This window comes from Adiantum capillus-veneris, chromosome 5, assembly GCF_014529385.1.
Source record: "Adiantum capillus-veneris isolate H3 chromosome 5, ASM1452938v2, whole genome shotgun sequence".
NCBI classification, from domain to species: domain Eukaryota; kingdom Viridiplantae; phylum Streptophyta; class Polypodiopsida; order Polypodiales; family Pteridaceae; genus Adiantum; species Adiantum capillus-veneris.
In genome coordinates, this window is record NC_140935.1 from 155,962,505 (window position 1) to 155,979,825 (window position 17,321).

The 17,321-nt window shown below is 43.8% G+C and overlaps 1 protein-coding gene across 2 annotated transcripts in view; it reads left to right on the forward strand.

Annotated features, from left to right (window-relative positions):
• Window positions 1–2,009: 2,009 nt before the first annotated feature.
• Window positions 2,010–17,321, forward strand: part of LOC147458356 (pentatricopeptide repeat-containing protein At1g07590, mitochondrial-like) — a 54,279-nt gene continuing 38,967 nt past the window's right edge. Inside the window, exons 1-3 of one of the 2 annotated variants that reach the window (XM_086513010.1) lie at window positions 2,010–2,121; window positions 2,297–2,347; window positions 2,450–3,152. In XM_086513010.1, the coding sequence (XP_086369136.1) occupies window positions 2,087–2,121; window positions 2,297–2,347; window positions 2,450–3,152 (789 nt within the window). In that variant the 5' untranslated portion in view covers window positions 2,010–2,086. Of the gene's footprint in view, window positions 2,122–2,296; window positions 3,153–17,321 lie in introns of both variants that reach the window. The other variant, XM_086513009.1, reaches the window with a different exon arrangement.

Here is a 17,321-nt window from a genome sequence, read left to right on the forward strand (position 1 = left end):
CCCTAAGCAAGGCCGGCTAGGCATGAGAAGTTCTGGGGCTCCTAAAGATGGGCTAGATTGCCTATAAGAGGAGGTGGTTGGGTGAAGAATAACATGTTATTGTTCCATTGGTCCATTCAAGACCAAAGCATCACTAAACATGATGCTCTTCCTCAATAGTCATTGAGTAATAACCTCATATGAATAACTACATCAAGTGATGGAAGCTCATTAAAAACTTTAGCGAGATCTTTTGAAAATGAATCAAACTGCACGTACATGTCAACCAACAAAGCGTCAAGCAAGATTTCTCCTCTAAATAACCCCTTTCGGAGATCAACATGTATCTCAACGTTTTCTTTGTGCTTCCACATGTCTTTAATATCATAGAGATAAAGGTGAGTGAATGCGGGTGAATATGGAGGTTTTCAAGTACCTACATGTCTCCATGTATTGCTTCGCTATACATACATCTCCATGAGCGCATCCCTAGCACGATACCCTTATGCAACAACGTGCACTTGTACATGGCTTATCTATACAACTATGTCCATGGTTGCTCTAGGTCACACCCCAATCCACAACAACACATTCTTCTCTAGCTCTGCTTTTGGTTGCACTGCATGAACATTCCATACCACTCTGGTTCGTAGTAGTAAATAGGAGGTTCTCGCTCTAACAATGTTTCTTCTTACAAGAGAGGCTACTTTTAAAAACGCTACTTTCACACGTCCGTTCTCAATAACAATGTTTTTCTTGTCACCTTTCGAATTAACACATGGAAAAATGTGGTGGTAGCCTATGTCATGGATGCTTGTGATTCTCTCGTGCCGCGGGCTCTAAATGGCATGGGTGGTTGGATCTATGGTTAAGGTTAGGCTTTATGGGTGAGGCGACCTAAATTGCCAGATCAGTTGGTCGCCTAGGGGAGGCCACGTGGAAGTTGGCATAGTTCATCCTAGTTCACTTGAGTTCAACTTGAGTTTATCACATGCCATTTGGATAAATTACACAACCACTATTTTTGACCTGTCAAAGGAAGGACTTCGTGGGGGGAGTGAAAAATTGTCTGCTAAATTTCAAATAATGATGAGGTCTTCTCGCCATTCAAGATAATGATTTATTTGGTATGAGTTTGAGTGCTTTCTTTTGGTTCTCTTACATAAATCATGATAGGATATCTTTTAAGATTTGAAAAATTTCATTATGGCTCAAAATAATAATTAAGTTTAGTAGCTATTTATGAGTGGATTACCTTTGAAAAGAAAGTGCCAAAAACATTTCTTTTAAGATCTTATTAGATTTCTTTGAAAATTAGAGTGTCGAGAAAACTAATTCTCATTCATTGATCATGAGTTCTCTCTTCTTTGTTGTTATGGGTGTTTTGGGAGGGGGGGGGGGGGAATGTGTGCCCAAGCATAGTGGTAAGACATTTGCCTTGTAAACAGAGAGTTCACGAGGTAAAACCTTGCTAAACCCATATCTTTTTGCCCAAATGGATCAAACGGTCCACAATCAACAACGATCTAAGACCATAGATCCCCTTCAAAATATAAGGTGTCAAATAGTGTTGTGAGGGCACTGTGAGCGTGGGTGTGTGTATGAGAGAGAGAGAGAGAGAGAGAGAGAGAGAGAGAGAGTTTTTCTATAACATTTTCTTTCTTAAAAAGAAGGTAAAATTACCAAAATACCCCTCTAATTTGTGGAAATTCCCGAAATACCCCTCGAATTTCAAAAATTCCCAAGATACCCCCTGTATTTTGTCATAAATTCCCAAAACGCCCTTCAAATTCTCCAAAATTCCCAAAATACCCCTGATTGTGAGATTAAATTTCTCTAAAGATAAAAAAATTTGTAGCTTTTCACAAGAAGAATAGTTGTCTATCAATATTTTTCAATGTAATTGCCCTTGGTAATTTGCAGATCTCAATTGTCAAAAAGGGAGAAAGACTAGAAAATCTTGAACAATCCAACCAAAATAGATTTGAGGGGTATTTTGGGAATTTCCACAAATTTAGAGGGGTATTTTGGTAATTTTCCCTAAAGAAAATTTACTGCCGAGCGTCCCTCTTTGCCTTCAAGAACGTCAAATGCCGCGCAGAGGACCATGCACGGGGCTTGGAAGCTCAACATTCTTAGACGGTAATGTTGATTTTTTTCGGCGACAGAGAGAGAGAGAGAAGGAGAGGGAGAGAGAGAGAGATGGTATATATCGAATTTTTCCGGCTGGAGAGAGAGAGAGAGAGAGAGAGAGAGAGAGAGAGAGAGAGAGAGAGAGAGAGAGAGAGAGAGAGAGAGAATTTTTTCCCTGTTACAGATTGTTTGAGCTTACAAGCACATCCATTGCTGCGAGAGGGACAAAAACCAGGTTTGAGGCCAATGGAAACAATTATAGGTCTCGATTGATGCGCACAAATGGGAGATTGGGATGCCTAACTCATGTACCTGGATTGTCCGTTGGCCTTTGCAGTGTTCGAGGAACAGGTTCATTGTTAGCTGATGGCTTGTATGAACTATTTCCACATGGGCATGCATTTAGTGTGGCTTTCACAACTTCCAAAGTTATCAACAGTCGGCCGTTATGTCATTTTGAGTCAATGCTAGAACCTAGATACGATCATGTTGGTTTCATTCCAGCAGCAAAAGACAAATCTATTGCAGATTCTGAGACTGGCCAAAATGTCTACATGGCTAGTCGTCAATTTCCTATGATTGATTGCAGTATTGGTAATAACTCCAAGGCCAAGATACTGGTTCAAAGCTCAAAGGAAGAATCCAATCATCACAATGAGACTTCACAGTATTTAGAGATCAATGACAACAGGAGTACAGTATTGACACAGCAGCAAAATCGCCTTTCATTTGAAAATTTTCAACATCAAAGCACTGGTAGTGATTTTTATGAAGAAGTAAAAATAACTGATGATGCGGGTGAGCCCCTTATGCCTCGGAGTTTGCTAGATCTGGCGGTTGAGGATTTTATGCATAAAGAGAACAAGCAAGGCCATTTACTCTGGCAAAGTTTCAAGAAAGCTGCAGCTATGAGACCCGTGTCTACTTTTGAATCTGTGCTGGCTACCTGGTGCGGAGAACGAACTATAGCTTCACGGCCTGCTTTAATTTACTGTGTGTTAGTTTTTAGGAGCTGGAAGAAAAACAAGCGAGCTTTAAAGGTGTGTGGTGGTTGTTTTTGTTACTATTGCCATGACTCTTTGCTTTGTATTGGGAAAGAATGATATCTTCGATATTCTCTTTGGCCTAGCTATTGTGAATCTTGTGGAAAAATTACTTTTTGAAGTTCTGTACCTTGTGTTAGAGTTTTGGTGGGTCGCCTCCTTGGTTTACCTGGCCTTATGAGGTTAGTCTCTCTTGGGTGGTCTTGGCCAGACATGTTCTGGCCTGTGTATCAGTAGGCACCCTATTGATGGGCAATGACACTTCATTTTCTCCATTTTTTGGGTCGTGGGGCATATATCGGGGAGGCGGGCAACCATGCATCATTCCTATGTATGGAGGGGGGTGACTCCATGATTTACTCTGGCGACCAAAAGAGGCTCAAGAGAGCCAAAAAGCCATCAGTAGTATCGGCGAGAAAGGAACTTGGTGCCATGGATGATAGGCAGCTGCTCAATGTTGGGCGAAAGCTGACCAACTAGCACCATTTGCAATCATGGAACTGAGAAGGCAGAAAAGCGGGGAAAAAATCAATGATGAAGGTGAGAGATAAGCAACAATTGATATCACGAGGAAATCTCTTGAGGAAGTCAATACCCAGGGGCAAAACAAAGAAATTAAAAGCAAGAAAAAATGAAAACGAAGAGAAAACATGAAAATAAAGCACACACCCTGCCCCAACCTCAAAAGCAAGCCTTGAAAGGACAAAACAATCCACACAAAATCCAAGCTCCACTCACCCACGTGACACACACACCCCCGTAAGCAGGGAAACAACGTAGATGCAAACGAGAGTAAAAATAACAAAAGCCAAGAAAACAAAAAACCAAAAGTAGAAAAATTAAAGCAGATGAAAAAAAGTTTAGAGGGCGATCACCATCGAAAGCTGACAAAACCACAACGATGACAAAGTGGCACAATCAAAGGCATCAACCAAAATTGGTCGCACTAGCGACAGTGGGCACGGTTGTAGCATTGATAGAGGTAGCGGATAATGCAACTAGCGTCACCGTGAAACGCGTTTCAGTAAGCTTGAATTGCGAAATGGGTGAAACGTTTCACCTTGCAGGTGAAATACCTGAGGGTGAAAACACCTGGAAAAGAATTTCTCTCCAAACTTGGCCATAAAAAATATGTTCTCTCTTTTAATGTTTATGGTTTTTAAGGTTGAAAAATGGAACATAGCATGTGCCTTTTGTCTACTACAAGCAACAATATGTTTAACATTGAGTGAGTATTCAGACAAGACCTTGTTGGTGCTCTCTCTTTTTTGCACATCTCATACACATTCAATATACATAGAGGGTGAATAAGTACTTTCTCTCATCACTTGTAGGTTATGATTGAAATAGATGCTTCTTCTTTTCTCTCTCTCTCTCTCTCTCTCTTCACGTGTGACATGGAGATTGTATCAAGCTGTAACATTAAGATTTGAATCCAACAATTCATTTACAATACACACATGTGATGTTTGACATATCATACAATTAGCATTCAATATATACACATACATGTATAATGGATAGTAGCGTTTCAGCTAGGCGTTTCACTAAGGCCTTCATGAGGCTGATTTGTTTCGGGGTGAAACACCCTGGTCAACCATGAAATGTTTCGGGGCTGAAACGTGGTGACAATGGCAAAGTGGATGGCTGTCACGTGACACATGCAACCCTATGTGTCCGTGGACAAGCTACAGCATGACCAAGGTTCAGTCAGTCAAGTCAGTCTGAAATAGGAAGTGATCTGGCACTTTTGTGAGTCTGTTCGCAACCGTGTCGAGACACTTAGATTAGATGCATATCCTCTGGTTGCACATCATCAGTTTACAGTCTGAACCCATCAGGAGCATTTTTCCTATTTTTGATATTTTTCACTTATTTTTAAGTGACTTTTGTTGGAAGCTAGGTAGGGCAAATTTACTAAGTTTGTATATATAGAAACCTAGCACTAGCACTTTCTGGCAGAAGAGGCGGCAGGAGCTCCGATTCAACATGCACCTTCTCAGCAGGACTCTTCAAGATCCGCCTTGGCATTTTTGCATTGCAGAGCAGCCTCAGCGATCACAAGACACAGCAGATCAGCCCTAGCGATAGCAGATTCCCCGGTGACATCAGATCAGCCCTAGCGTTAGCAGTTTCCACCGCAAGACCCATTTTCAACCCTAGCGTTTTTTGGTTTGCAGATCAACCTCAGCGTTTTTGCAGATCTTCGCGAGAAGGCCTTAGTTAGCATCAGCGTTTTCAGTTTTCAGCAGTCAGTACCCGCAGTAGAACCTCCGAACCTCGCAGATCTCACCTTCCCGCAGCAGTTCCTTGCTGCACAGTCAGATTCATCAAAGTTCGCAGTTTCAGCCCGGAAAACGCAGATTTCAGCATCTGCGTTTTCAGCGCGTCGTCGTCGCATCGTTGCCATCGACATAGAGTCAGAATTCAGCAGATAAAGATTTGCGGATTTCAGCCATTAGCATTTTCAGTTTGCAGCCCATCTTGTCGTCGTCCTCATCGTTGGCAAGTCCAAGCATTGTAGAGATTTGTGTAGTCATAAGTAGACCGTTCTCGCCATAGAGAGTGGGGCCTTCGGAGGAGGGTTTGACAACATACGGTGTCGTATTCTCTTCTCTCTCTATCTCTCAGTCTCATGTGCCTTCCTTTACAGTGTTCACCACTTTGTTCGTGTCCATTGCACTCTCTCACTAAAGGAACGGAAGGCTCTCCCTTCCGTAAGTAAAAGGAACCCTCGAGCACAGTTTGGAGCACTCATCTTGAGCAAAGTTCAACATTCACTTCCGCTGCACCTTACATTGGTATCAGAGCTTTGACAGTGTTCTGTATCACTCAAGGAAAGAACCACAAGAACCACATAAGTTTTTTTTGCTTGTTGCGGCCGCACGTAACCCAAGTCTTCTTGGGCGTGTCGATTCCTAATCGTGTTTTTGAAGAGTGACAGGAAACCCAAGAAAGAAGGGTTTGTCCAGCCTCCCCTTGTGCCTCTTTTCACTCATTGAGAGCGGGCCGTGCACTTAGCGGCCGGCCAATCGACGTGAGGTGGGAAAAAGAAACCTTGGTGTGAGCGCAAGGCCGCCAAGGGGTGCGCCTATGGAAAAGAGCAAGAACTCGGGTGAAGAGAAGATCCTTCTCTAACAAGATTGCAAGCTAAAGAAGAACTCAAGAACCTCAAGACCCTCAAGAACCGCAAGAACTCAAGACCCCCAAGAACCCAAGAACCACAAGAACCTAAGTTCCGCGTGAACTTAAGAACCCAAGACTTCAGTGGATGGTCATCACTCGAAGCGGAAGGATACTTCGCTTGGAGGTGGTGAGCATGAGGGTGGCGAAGAAGAATTTGCCCCACCAGAAGGTTTTTCCGACCCTCCCCCTTTCCCATCTACGCCAAGGATTGCACTAACTTCTATGGAGGCTTTCGACAAGATGATGATGGATAGGAAGTTAGAACGCAGGCAAGAATAGCAGAACGAAAAGCAAAATTTTATTGCGAGAACAAAGCAAGAAAAGGGATGAACGACCGACACATGCAAGAGATGTTGCGACTCTTTTCTCAAGTGCAGGCACAGATGCAAGAGATTCGGAAAAAGGAGACTCTCTCAGTCTCTTCTTCTTCAAAGCATGACACGCATGAAGATTTGCATGATTATTTAAATGATAATGATAAGCATGATGATTTTTCACGAGCATGATGATTTGCATGATCAAGATGTGATTTCTCACAAGCATGATGAATTGTATGATCAAGAGGTGATTGTTCACAAGGATGATGTGTTAGTTCATACTTTCTCTAGTGAAGCTAACCTCATTGCAGAGACGATCAATCACAAAGAACCGATCTTGGCTCTCAAGCCTAGGTCCAAAGAACCCCCGTAGGAAGTATTATGTGTTTGAATGATTAGTCAGCACGCATTGTTCGAGTGTTTCATTCGTGATCGTTTCCTGTATTTTAGTCGGCGTTTTTATGTGATCCCTTTTCCTAGGCATGACATATTGTACGTTGAGCACGTTTCACTCATGAATGAGCACGGATGTATGCGGATTTCTCATGGAAAGATGAAATGTTTGCACAAGAACGCATGAGCACAAAGCATGGGCATTTCCGTTGTGATTTGCCACAGTTGATTGATTTAGATCAGAAAGACAAGATTCGATCTCATTGTTTGCGTGTGTGTGGTGAACGGTTTGGCACTGTCTATTTGTTCATCTACATTGCATGCACAATTCTTGAGGAAGACGAGATTTTTTCAAGTCACTTTACATGGAATGGGTATGTTAATGTTTTTGTGTTGGAAGTGGTTTCAGGAATTTTCAGCCATGGGGATTCTTGAAGAAGGTAGATGCATGATTGTAGCCATCTCATCCTTTTGGAACTCTTGATGCACCGACAACAATATTCAATCATCTCATCTAGATAGAAAGCTTGATACACTAGAATCACATACTTGAGTCACTTAGCCATCACATTTAGAATCACATACTTGAGTCACTTAGCCATCACATTCAGATCTCAACGATCTCGAACAGATGTCTAGATGGAATTGGTTACTCTTCGACAGCTCGGTGGTCTCTTGGCAGTGCATTTGCCACGAGCTGCTTGGTGCGAGGAGCAGCCATACCTGTGAATGCCCCTGTTGGTGTAGGCAAGGTGGTGCCATATGTAATGTACGGTACGTATCTGTACGTACTGTACGTCGTTCCATATGGATAAATTTTTTGTGTACGTAAAAATACATACCTTTGTAAAAAACAAGTGAAAAGAGATTAGTTGGTTTTGACATGATGGTTCTTGCTTGAAGGAAAAGAGAGAGAGAGAGAGGATGATGAGAGAGAGAGAGAGAGAGAGAGAGAGAGAGAGAGAGAGAGAGAGAGAGAGAGAGATCAATTACCCTTATGTGAACCTGCACACACATTGCACAGTAAGTCGCACACTGCCACACTTTGTTGCGTTGCAGAAAATCCTTCAAAACGGCCACTCGCAAAATAGACGCCCCCAATTTAACGTACGTACGGAAAAACTACGCTGCCCTAAGTACAAAAATGAAATCGCTATGCTCCTGCTCGCATCCGGACGCCCAATTGACCCATTTTTTTTAAAAATTAAATTGCCGTTCAGTACGATCAGTCCGCGTACTGTACGATCAGTACGGCCGTACTGTACGATAAGGATCCGTACGTACGGACTGGTACAACCTTGGGTGTAGGCGTCGCCCTTTGCGATAGTCTCTCGTGGATTGACCAATTTTGATATCCGTCGCCGCTTGGACTTCTTCGACCACGACTTTACATGCTTTCTCAGCGACTCTTCTCCCGAACTTGAATCGGCTTGCTTCAGAGTCTATGTATTGTTTCTAGAAGCTAGAGGGGCATAGGCCATGGACAGTGGACACAACGGTTGGTTTTTCCTTACCATTGTGTGACAGGTATCAGATTGAGTGGACTATGAATACAATGCTGGACTGTGAAACCGGCCTGTTCTATCCAAAAAGGGCGGTAGACTTTAAACTTAAACCTTATTTGCTTTCACCCATTTAATTTGTCGTCCACTTTACCTGTACTTTCAAGACACAACAAAGGGGAGAGGGATACAGGCTGCTAGATTGCACCTGTATGAATAGACCGACACCAGATTGGCCCCTAACTTAGGCGCCACTTTCGGTATTTTTTTATTCTTTAAAAGAGGGAAAAAACGCTGTGGTTCCCTACAAGCTGCCCCGCACAAGCTTGGCTGAATTTCAACTGTTTTGGCCTGATTTCGGCAGCATAACTGTACTAGGACCCTTCACAGTCAGTATTCCCACGCATTGATTGACTTTCCCGACGCATACGGGCACTTTGCAAAAACCTGCCGAGAATCTGCAGCATGCTGAATTCTCTGTTTTCAGCCCCGAAAATGCGCCAGATCACCTGTACAGCGGTCCCCTCGTGTCCCCGAACCTCCTGGGGGTATTAGGGACCGTTTAGGGCCAAAACCCTAAACCTGCAAAAATACACAGCAGGCTGTAATTTACTGTTTCGGGCTCCGTTTCGCGTGCCGGTCGCATCCGTAGCAAGTCCTCGAGCTCCCGCACTTGTAGGGCTACTTGCCCTTTGAATCAGACGAGATTTCTGGCGTGAAACCTCTCTGAATTCACCTGTACCTACGGGGGATTAGCCGCTAGCTAATCCAGTACCTGTGCAAGAGGCTCTTGCCTCGGCAATCGCGCATGAACCCACACAATTGTAAATTGGTCAAATGAAAAGCCCACTAGAGGGGCATAACATACTGCCATAGAGGAGAGAGAGGGCAGTGCGTAGCATGCAGGGCATCACTCCTGGCACCGCACTGTACATAGGAGGGAAAGCAAGCACTCCATAGCTCTTAAACTGTGACAGAAGCTGAAAATGAGCCTCTCCCAGCTTAAAAATCAGCGCCACTTCTTGTTGCATGAGGAAAGTGCACCAGAAGGTGCCACTTGGCACATTTACAAGCATTTTCCCGTTTCGGGGTTGCCGCCTAAAAATCTCCCAACCGGTTGCCCAGTTGACTTCACGACAGAGTAAGAAAATGTTCCCCTTGTCATTCCGGAGGTAATGACACAAACACATTTTCAGGTCCCAAAATAGCAGTTCCCTAAATTTTAGGAGATGCTGCCATTGTATCTTTCTAGGTCATCTGACCCCCTTTGTACACTGCAGCCACACCCAAAACTGAAATGTAGCCTCTGTAGCAAAGGATTCCACTTTGGCTAGTCAATGACCCCACTTTGGCTAACCATAGTCCTTGTCCAACCTTAGTGCTCTCTTGCCCTCAGGCCTGGACTCCCTCTGGACAGTTCCACACTAGCTATGCAATGCAGGGCAGTTAGATTTCCCGAGGGGTGTTTCCAAAAAGTGAAAGTCAATAGATAATAAGAAAGAAATCAACAAAAAGGATAGATAGTAGTCACACACTGGTGACATACCCCCCTCTTGAAATCTCAAACGTCCTCGTTTGCATCTATGTCGTACATGCTTCCAGTCAACACTGATGTAACTCAACGTTGGATCCCGTAACACTTTCAAGCATACCCAAACCGACAGTTTAAGAATGCAGTTACACATGTACTCTTTAATAGAAGCAATTACTGTATCCTTGACAAACTGACAAGAAATACTCACTTCTATAGCACTAAGCACACTTTTGGACATTCCATAAGAGCAATTGTCAAACTGACAATCTGTACAGCTCTAACATTCATGTAACAGGTATTTCATTTGAGCTCACTTTAAATACCATGTACATCATTTGTTTCAGAAGCCATTGTCACACTGACAATCCATGTAGCTTTGAAACTCAAGGGGTCAAGGTAGGTTGCAAACGGAAGGCTTCGAGGTAAAGTGATAACACAGTTGGTGACTCTGCAAGTTCACCTTCTTCCATCCACTTAGCATCCATGGGTGGATAGTTTCTGAACTTTACCAAGTAACGCCTAGCAACCTTGCCTTTCACTTTCCTTTCTTTGTGTGCCAAAATCTGTTCGGGGACCAAGATCTCGTCAAGTTCCTCGACTTTCGGCTGATCTTCAACTGGCATATCCTCTGGCACATCACCCACATAGGGTCTGAGAAGACTCACATGAAACGCATTGTGAATCTTCCAACTAGGCAATTTCAGCCTATATGCAACACCACTGATTATGTCGCATACTTGAAAAGGCCCATAGTAACGCATGCTGAGCTTTGGAAACTGTCTTTCCTTGCCCTTCATCTTCTTTAACCTTGCCTTTTCAAAGCGTAAAAGCACCCAATCACCAAGTGAATATACCACTTCACGTCGGTGACGATCAGCTGCTTTCTTTTGCTTTGCCTGAGTCTTTTCCAAGGCCACTTTGACCTTCTTGTACATTTCATCCATGTCCTGAACATACTTATCTGCTTCAAATATCTTGTCCTTTGTATGCAGTATGGGAGGAACTTTCTTGCCACCTTCAACTATCTCAAAGGGTGCCTTGCCAGTTGATGAATGCACTGTATTATTGTATGCATACTCCACCAATGGCAAATATTGCTCCCACTTTCCTTTATGCTCTGACACATAGCACTTCAGCAGATCTAGGACAATAGAATTTGCCTCTTCTGACTGCCCATCTGTTTGAGGATGAAATGACGAAGAGAATTTGAGCGTGGTGTCCGTATTCTCAAACAAGCCTCTCCACAACAAACTTGTCATGCGTGGATCACGGTCGCTAACAATCGACTGTGGCATGCCATGTTACTTGAAAATATTGCTCATAAACAAGCGTGCCATCTGATCTGGCTTTATCTTCTTCCTGACAGGAATGAAATGAGCCTGTGTGCTGAATCTGCAAATAATGGTCCAAATACCATCGTTTCCTGTCTGCATTCTCGGAAGATCAAAGATAAAATCCATAGCAATACTTTCCCATGGTTTATCATGAATAGGTAGTGGTTGCAATAACCCTGGTGCCTTTTGCCTGTCAAACTTGACCTTCTGGCAAATTAGGCATTCTCGCACAAAGGCATCCACATCTCTTCTCAATGTAGGCCAGTATAAGAATGTCTCAACCGCTTTAACTGTAGCATCGATACCACGATGCCCTGCATACGGTGGGACATGACTCTCTTCTATAACTTTGGGTCGCAATGGCTTTGTGACACACAATCTGCCATGCATCATCATGAACCCATCTCTGAGAAGATAGTGTTCATGACGTTGTCCATCCATTAGCTGCTCGAAGACCCTTGCAAAATCTTCATCATTTGCATACTGTTCCCTCATATCATCAAGTTCATGATGATAAGGAATTGACACAGATGAAATTTGTGGCTTCCTTGACAAGGCATCAGCCACAACGTTCTTCTTGCCTTCCACATGCACAATCTGAAAATGGAACATGGACAAGATATTTGCCCATCGCATATGCTTCTCAGATAACTTTTTCTTTGTCAAGAAGTATCGCAAGGTCTGATGGTCCGTTTGGACAACGAAATCTGCACCTAGCAGGTAGTGTTTCCAACTTAAGAGCGCATGAATCACAGCCAATAATTCTTTCTCATAGACCTGCATGGTCATTTTTGGTCCTTGCAAAATTCTGCTCTCATAGGCTACTACCCTGCCATCTTGCATTAGTACTGCACCAATGCTACTACCACAAGCGTCACACTGGACCACAAATGACTTCCTAAGATCTGGCAACACAATGACTGGATCTGAAGTCTTCTTTTCCTATAAGAGATTAAAAGCTGAAATCTCTTTCTGTGTCCATCTAAAGGTGACTGCCTTCTTTTGAAGAGCATGTAAAGGTGAAGCAATCTCAGCGAAATTTCGGATAAACCTTCTATAATAGGAGCATAGTCCCAAGAAACTTCGGACATCGTGCACCGTCTTCAAATGTGGCCATGACTTGATCGCTTCAACTTTTGCAGGATCCATTCTGACACCATCCTTTGAGACAATGTGTCCCAGAAAGTGGATCTCTTCCAGAAAAAAATCACTTTTCTTTGCATTGATAAGCAACCTATGACTGCGTAGCTCTTTGAACACAATGGCCAAGTGATGCCTATGCTCCTCTTCATTCTTTGAGTAGACTATCATGTCATCAAAGAATGTACCAACAAACTGCTGGTGTGGACGGAAAATTCTGTCCATCATCCTATTGAATGTAGTAGGAGCATTTGTGAGACCAAAGGGCATCACTAAAAATTCGTAAAGGCCAAACGTCGTTCTAAAAGCAGTCTTGTGCACATCCTCTGATCTAATGCGGATCTGATGGTACCCACTCTTTAGATCTTTCCTGCTAAACATAGCTGCTCCTTCTAATTTGTCCATAATATCATCAATTCTAGGTATAGAGAACCTATTCTTGATGGTATTCTTGTTCAGTGCACGGTAGTCGATGCACATACGCCATGAGCAATCCTTTTTTGCACCAACAACACTGGAGAACAGAATGGAGATGAACTGGGCTGAATCAGCCCCTTTTCTAACAGCTCCTATACCTGGCCCATTATCTCTTTTTGTTGAGCCGCACTAACCCTGTACGAAGGCTTATTTGGTGGGCTACTACTTGGCACCAAATCTATCGCATGGTCCTCGGGTCTCTCTGGCGGTAATTGAGACGGTAATGAATCGGAAAAACAGTCACTATACTGTTGTAAAAACATTGACCTTTCTTTATCTAGCACAGATAAATTTGATTCATCACAATCTGACACTTCACGTGCAAAAACCAAGTACGCAGAAAGATGCTTTTTCATTACAGAAGTAATAGTAGAAGCTGATACAGTGGGAATAGACTCCTCTTTAAGCTTTACATTCAAAATGTGAGTCTTTCCCCTGCCCTGTACAGTGATCTTTTTGTTGTAGGCATCCATGATTCCTTGTACACGAAATAACCAAGGAATACCTAGCAACACATCACATCCGTCCAGTGGCATGATGTAAAATTCTTCAGCATCTACATAGGACTGGATATGTAGGCGCAACTTTCCAATGATGGTGTCACGGCCTCTGTATGGCTAGGACATGCCAAACCTGCCTCAGCTGTATACCCCATCTCTTCAGGTCTGATTCCCAACTTTGGAGCCAATTCTGGGGAATGAAGTTGGCTTTGGCACCTGGATCAAAGAAGATAAGCATTGTTTGATCCCTGACCTTTCCCAATGCTCTGCAAAGTTCACTTGCATTTGAATTTGGCTTATCGCCCACCATATCTGGCACTAGACCAGCCATGGGCTTCTTTCCTTTCTTGTCCTCCTTGTCTTCAGAATCAGCTGGCCTTTTCTTTGTAGGACAATTGTAAGCAATGTGGCCAAGCTGCTCACAAATGAAGCATTTGTTCTCTGACCTCAGGACCTTCTTTTGCTCTTCCGACTTGCGAGGAAAACATCTTTTCCATTTCTTCGCTGGTCCTTGTTCTGATTCAGCCGAAGCTTTGCCTTTCCCTGCGTTGGCTGGCTCGTGAGTCCCTTTTGGAGCCTCATTGGAAATGTGCTTCTTCGCTGAATTTTTCTTGCCTGATCCTTCCTTGACGCCAGTATTGAATTCACAATCTTCTCCCTTGAGTAAACCATTGCCAGTGTTTGCTTCCTCAATGAGCTGCGTCAAAGTAGTGACTTTGGTCTTCGTACAATACTTTCTCAATCCTTTGGGTAGGCCACAACAGTATTTTTCAATCTGTTCTGTCAATAGCACAAACCTATAGGAATTTACTGGAAGTAGAGCTTTCCAAAACTTCCGATTGTAATCATCCAGATTCTTGCAAGTAGCAGCATTAAGCTGGTGCCATTCTGTCATGACATCTACTTCAAAGTGATCAGATAACCATGCTGCTGCAAAAATTTGCTTGAAGTAAATCCATGTGGACGGAGCTTGCCCTGGAAGCAATAAAGTTGTCCACCATTGTCCCGCATTCCCTGTCAAGAAAGTGGCTGCCTTGCGGACCTTTGAAGCCTCTGTAAAGTTTCCCCCTGCATAGGCCTTGTCAAACTGCTGGAGGAATAAGAGAGCCTTCTTTCTAGCATCAAACCCTGTAAAGGTCGTGAATGTCAGCCCTTTGCCACCTTCTTTGTACGGAGTTGGCCTTTCTAGCGGCATTAAATTGTCATAGGGAAGTGACTGAAACATGGGAACACTGTTGGGGTTCATTTGTGTTCCCTGACCGCAATTAAGTTGACCTGGAAATGCCATATTTGGCTGCTGATTTGTAATTCCAGCCATACCAAAATTTGCCTGTGGTTTCCCAAATTGGCCCTGAGTGCTTTGAAACCCTGGTAGCATGCCCATAACACCATACATGGGGTTAGGCATCATCGTTTGAGCGCCCCCAAACACTGTTCTTGACGTGTAAAACTGATTTCCAGGTGCATGACCAGCCATGCTCTGGAATACCGATCCACCTCCAAAATAGCTAGGGTGAAACCGGCTTGTTCAATCCAAAAAGGGCGGTAGACTTTACTTCAAACCTTGATTTAGCTTTCACCCATTATTAGTCGTCTATTATACTTGCGCTATAGTGACACAAGAGAGGGGAATGGGATACAGATGCTAGAATGCACCTGTATGAGAAGACCGACACCAGATTGGCCCCTAACTTAGGCGCCCCTTTCGGTATTTCTTTATTCTTCCAAAGAGGGAATCTTTGGAAGAAACGCTGTGGATCCCTACAAGCTGCCCTGCACAAACTTGGCTGAATTTCAACTGTTCCGGCCCGATTTTGGCAGCATAACTGTACTAGGACCCTTCACAGTCAGTATTCCCACGCATTGAGTGACTTTCCCGACGCATACGGACACTTTGCAAGACCTGGCGAGAATCTGCAGCACGCTGAATTCTCTGTTTTCAGCCCTGAAAATGCGCCAGATCACCTGTACAGCGGTCCCCTTGCGTCCCCGAACCTCCTAGGTGTATTAGGGTCCGTTTAGGGCCAAAACCCTAAACCTGCAAAAATACACAGCAGGCTGTAATTTACTGTTTCGGGCTCCGTTTCGCGTGCCGGTCGCATCCGTAGCAAGACCTCGAGCTCCCGCACTTGTAGGGCTCCTTGCCCTTTGAATCGGACGAGATTTCTGGCGTGAAACCTCTCCGAATTCACCTGTACCTGCAGGGGATTAGCCGCTAGCTAATCCAATACCTGTGCAAGAGGCTCTTGCCTCGGCAATCGCGCATGAACCCACACAACTGTAAATTGGTCAAATGAAAAGCCCACTAGAGGGGCATAACATACTGCCAAAGGGGGGAGAGAGGGCAATGCGTAGCGTGCAGGGCATCACTCCTGGCACCGCACTGTACATAGGAGGGAAAGCAAGCACTCCATAGCTCTTAACCTGTGACAGAAGCTGAAAATGAGCCTCTCCCAGCTTAAAAATCAGCGCCACTTCTTGTTGCATGAGGAAAGTGCACCAGAAGGTGCCACGTGGCACATTTACAAGCATTTTCCCGTTTCGGGGTTGCCGCCTAGAAATCTCCCAACCGGTTGCCCAGTTGACTTCACGGCAGAGTAAGAAAATGTTCCCCTTGTCATTCTGGAGGTAATGACGCAAACACATTTTCAGGTCCCAAAATAGCAGTTCCCTAAATTTTAGGAGATGCTGCCATTGTATCTTTCTAGGTCATCTGACCCCCTTTGTACACTGCAACCACACCCAAAACTGAAATGTAGCCTCTGTAGCAAAGGATTCCACTTTGGCTAGTCAATGACCTCACTTTGGCTAACCATAGTCCTTGTCCAACCTTAGTGCTCTCTTGCCCTCAAGCTTGGACTCCCTCTGGACAGTTCCACACTAGCTATGCAATGCAGGGCAGTTAGATTTCCCGAGGGGTGTTTCCAAAAAGTGAAAGTCAATAGATAATAGGAAAGAAATCAACAAAAAGGATAGATAGTAGTCACACACTGGTGACATACCCCCCTCTTGAAATCTCAAACGTCCTCGTTTGCATCTATGTCGTACATGCTTCCAGTCAACACTGATGTAACTCAACGTTGGATCCCGTAACACTTTCAAGCATATCCAAACCGACAGTTTAAGAATGCAGTTACACATGTACTCTTTAATAGAAGCAATTACTGTATCCTTGACAAACTGACAAGAAATACTCACTTCTATAGTACTAAGCACACTTTTGGACATTCCATAAGAGCAATTGCCAAACTGACAATCTGTACAGCTCTAACATTCATGTAACAGGTATTTCATTTGAGCTCACTTTAAATACCATGTACATCATTTGTTTCAGAAGCCATTGTCACACTGACAATCCATGTAGCTTTGAAACTCAAGGGGTCAAGGTAGGTTGCAAACGGAGGGCTTCAAGGTAAAGTGACAACACAGTTGGTGACTCTGCAAGTTCACCTTCTTCCATCCACTTAGCATCCATCGGTGGATAGTTTTTGAACTTTACCAAGTAACGCCTAGCAACCTTGCCTTTCACTTTCCTTTCTTTGTGTGCCAAAATCTGTTCGGGGACCAAGATCTCGTCAAGTTCCTTGACTTTCGGCTGATCTTCAACTGGCATATCCTCTGGCACATCACCCACATAGGGTCTGAGAAGACTCACATGAAACGCATTGTGAATCTTCCAACTAGGCAATTTCAGCCTATATGCAACATCACTGATTATGTCGCATACTTGAAAAGGCCCATAGTAACTCATGCTGAGCTTTGGAAACTGTCTTTCCTTGCCCT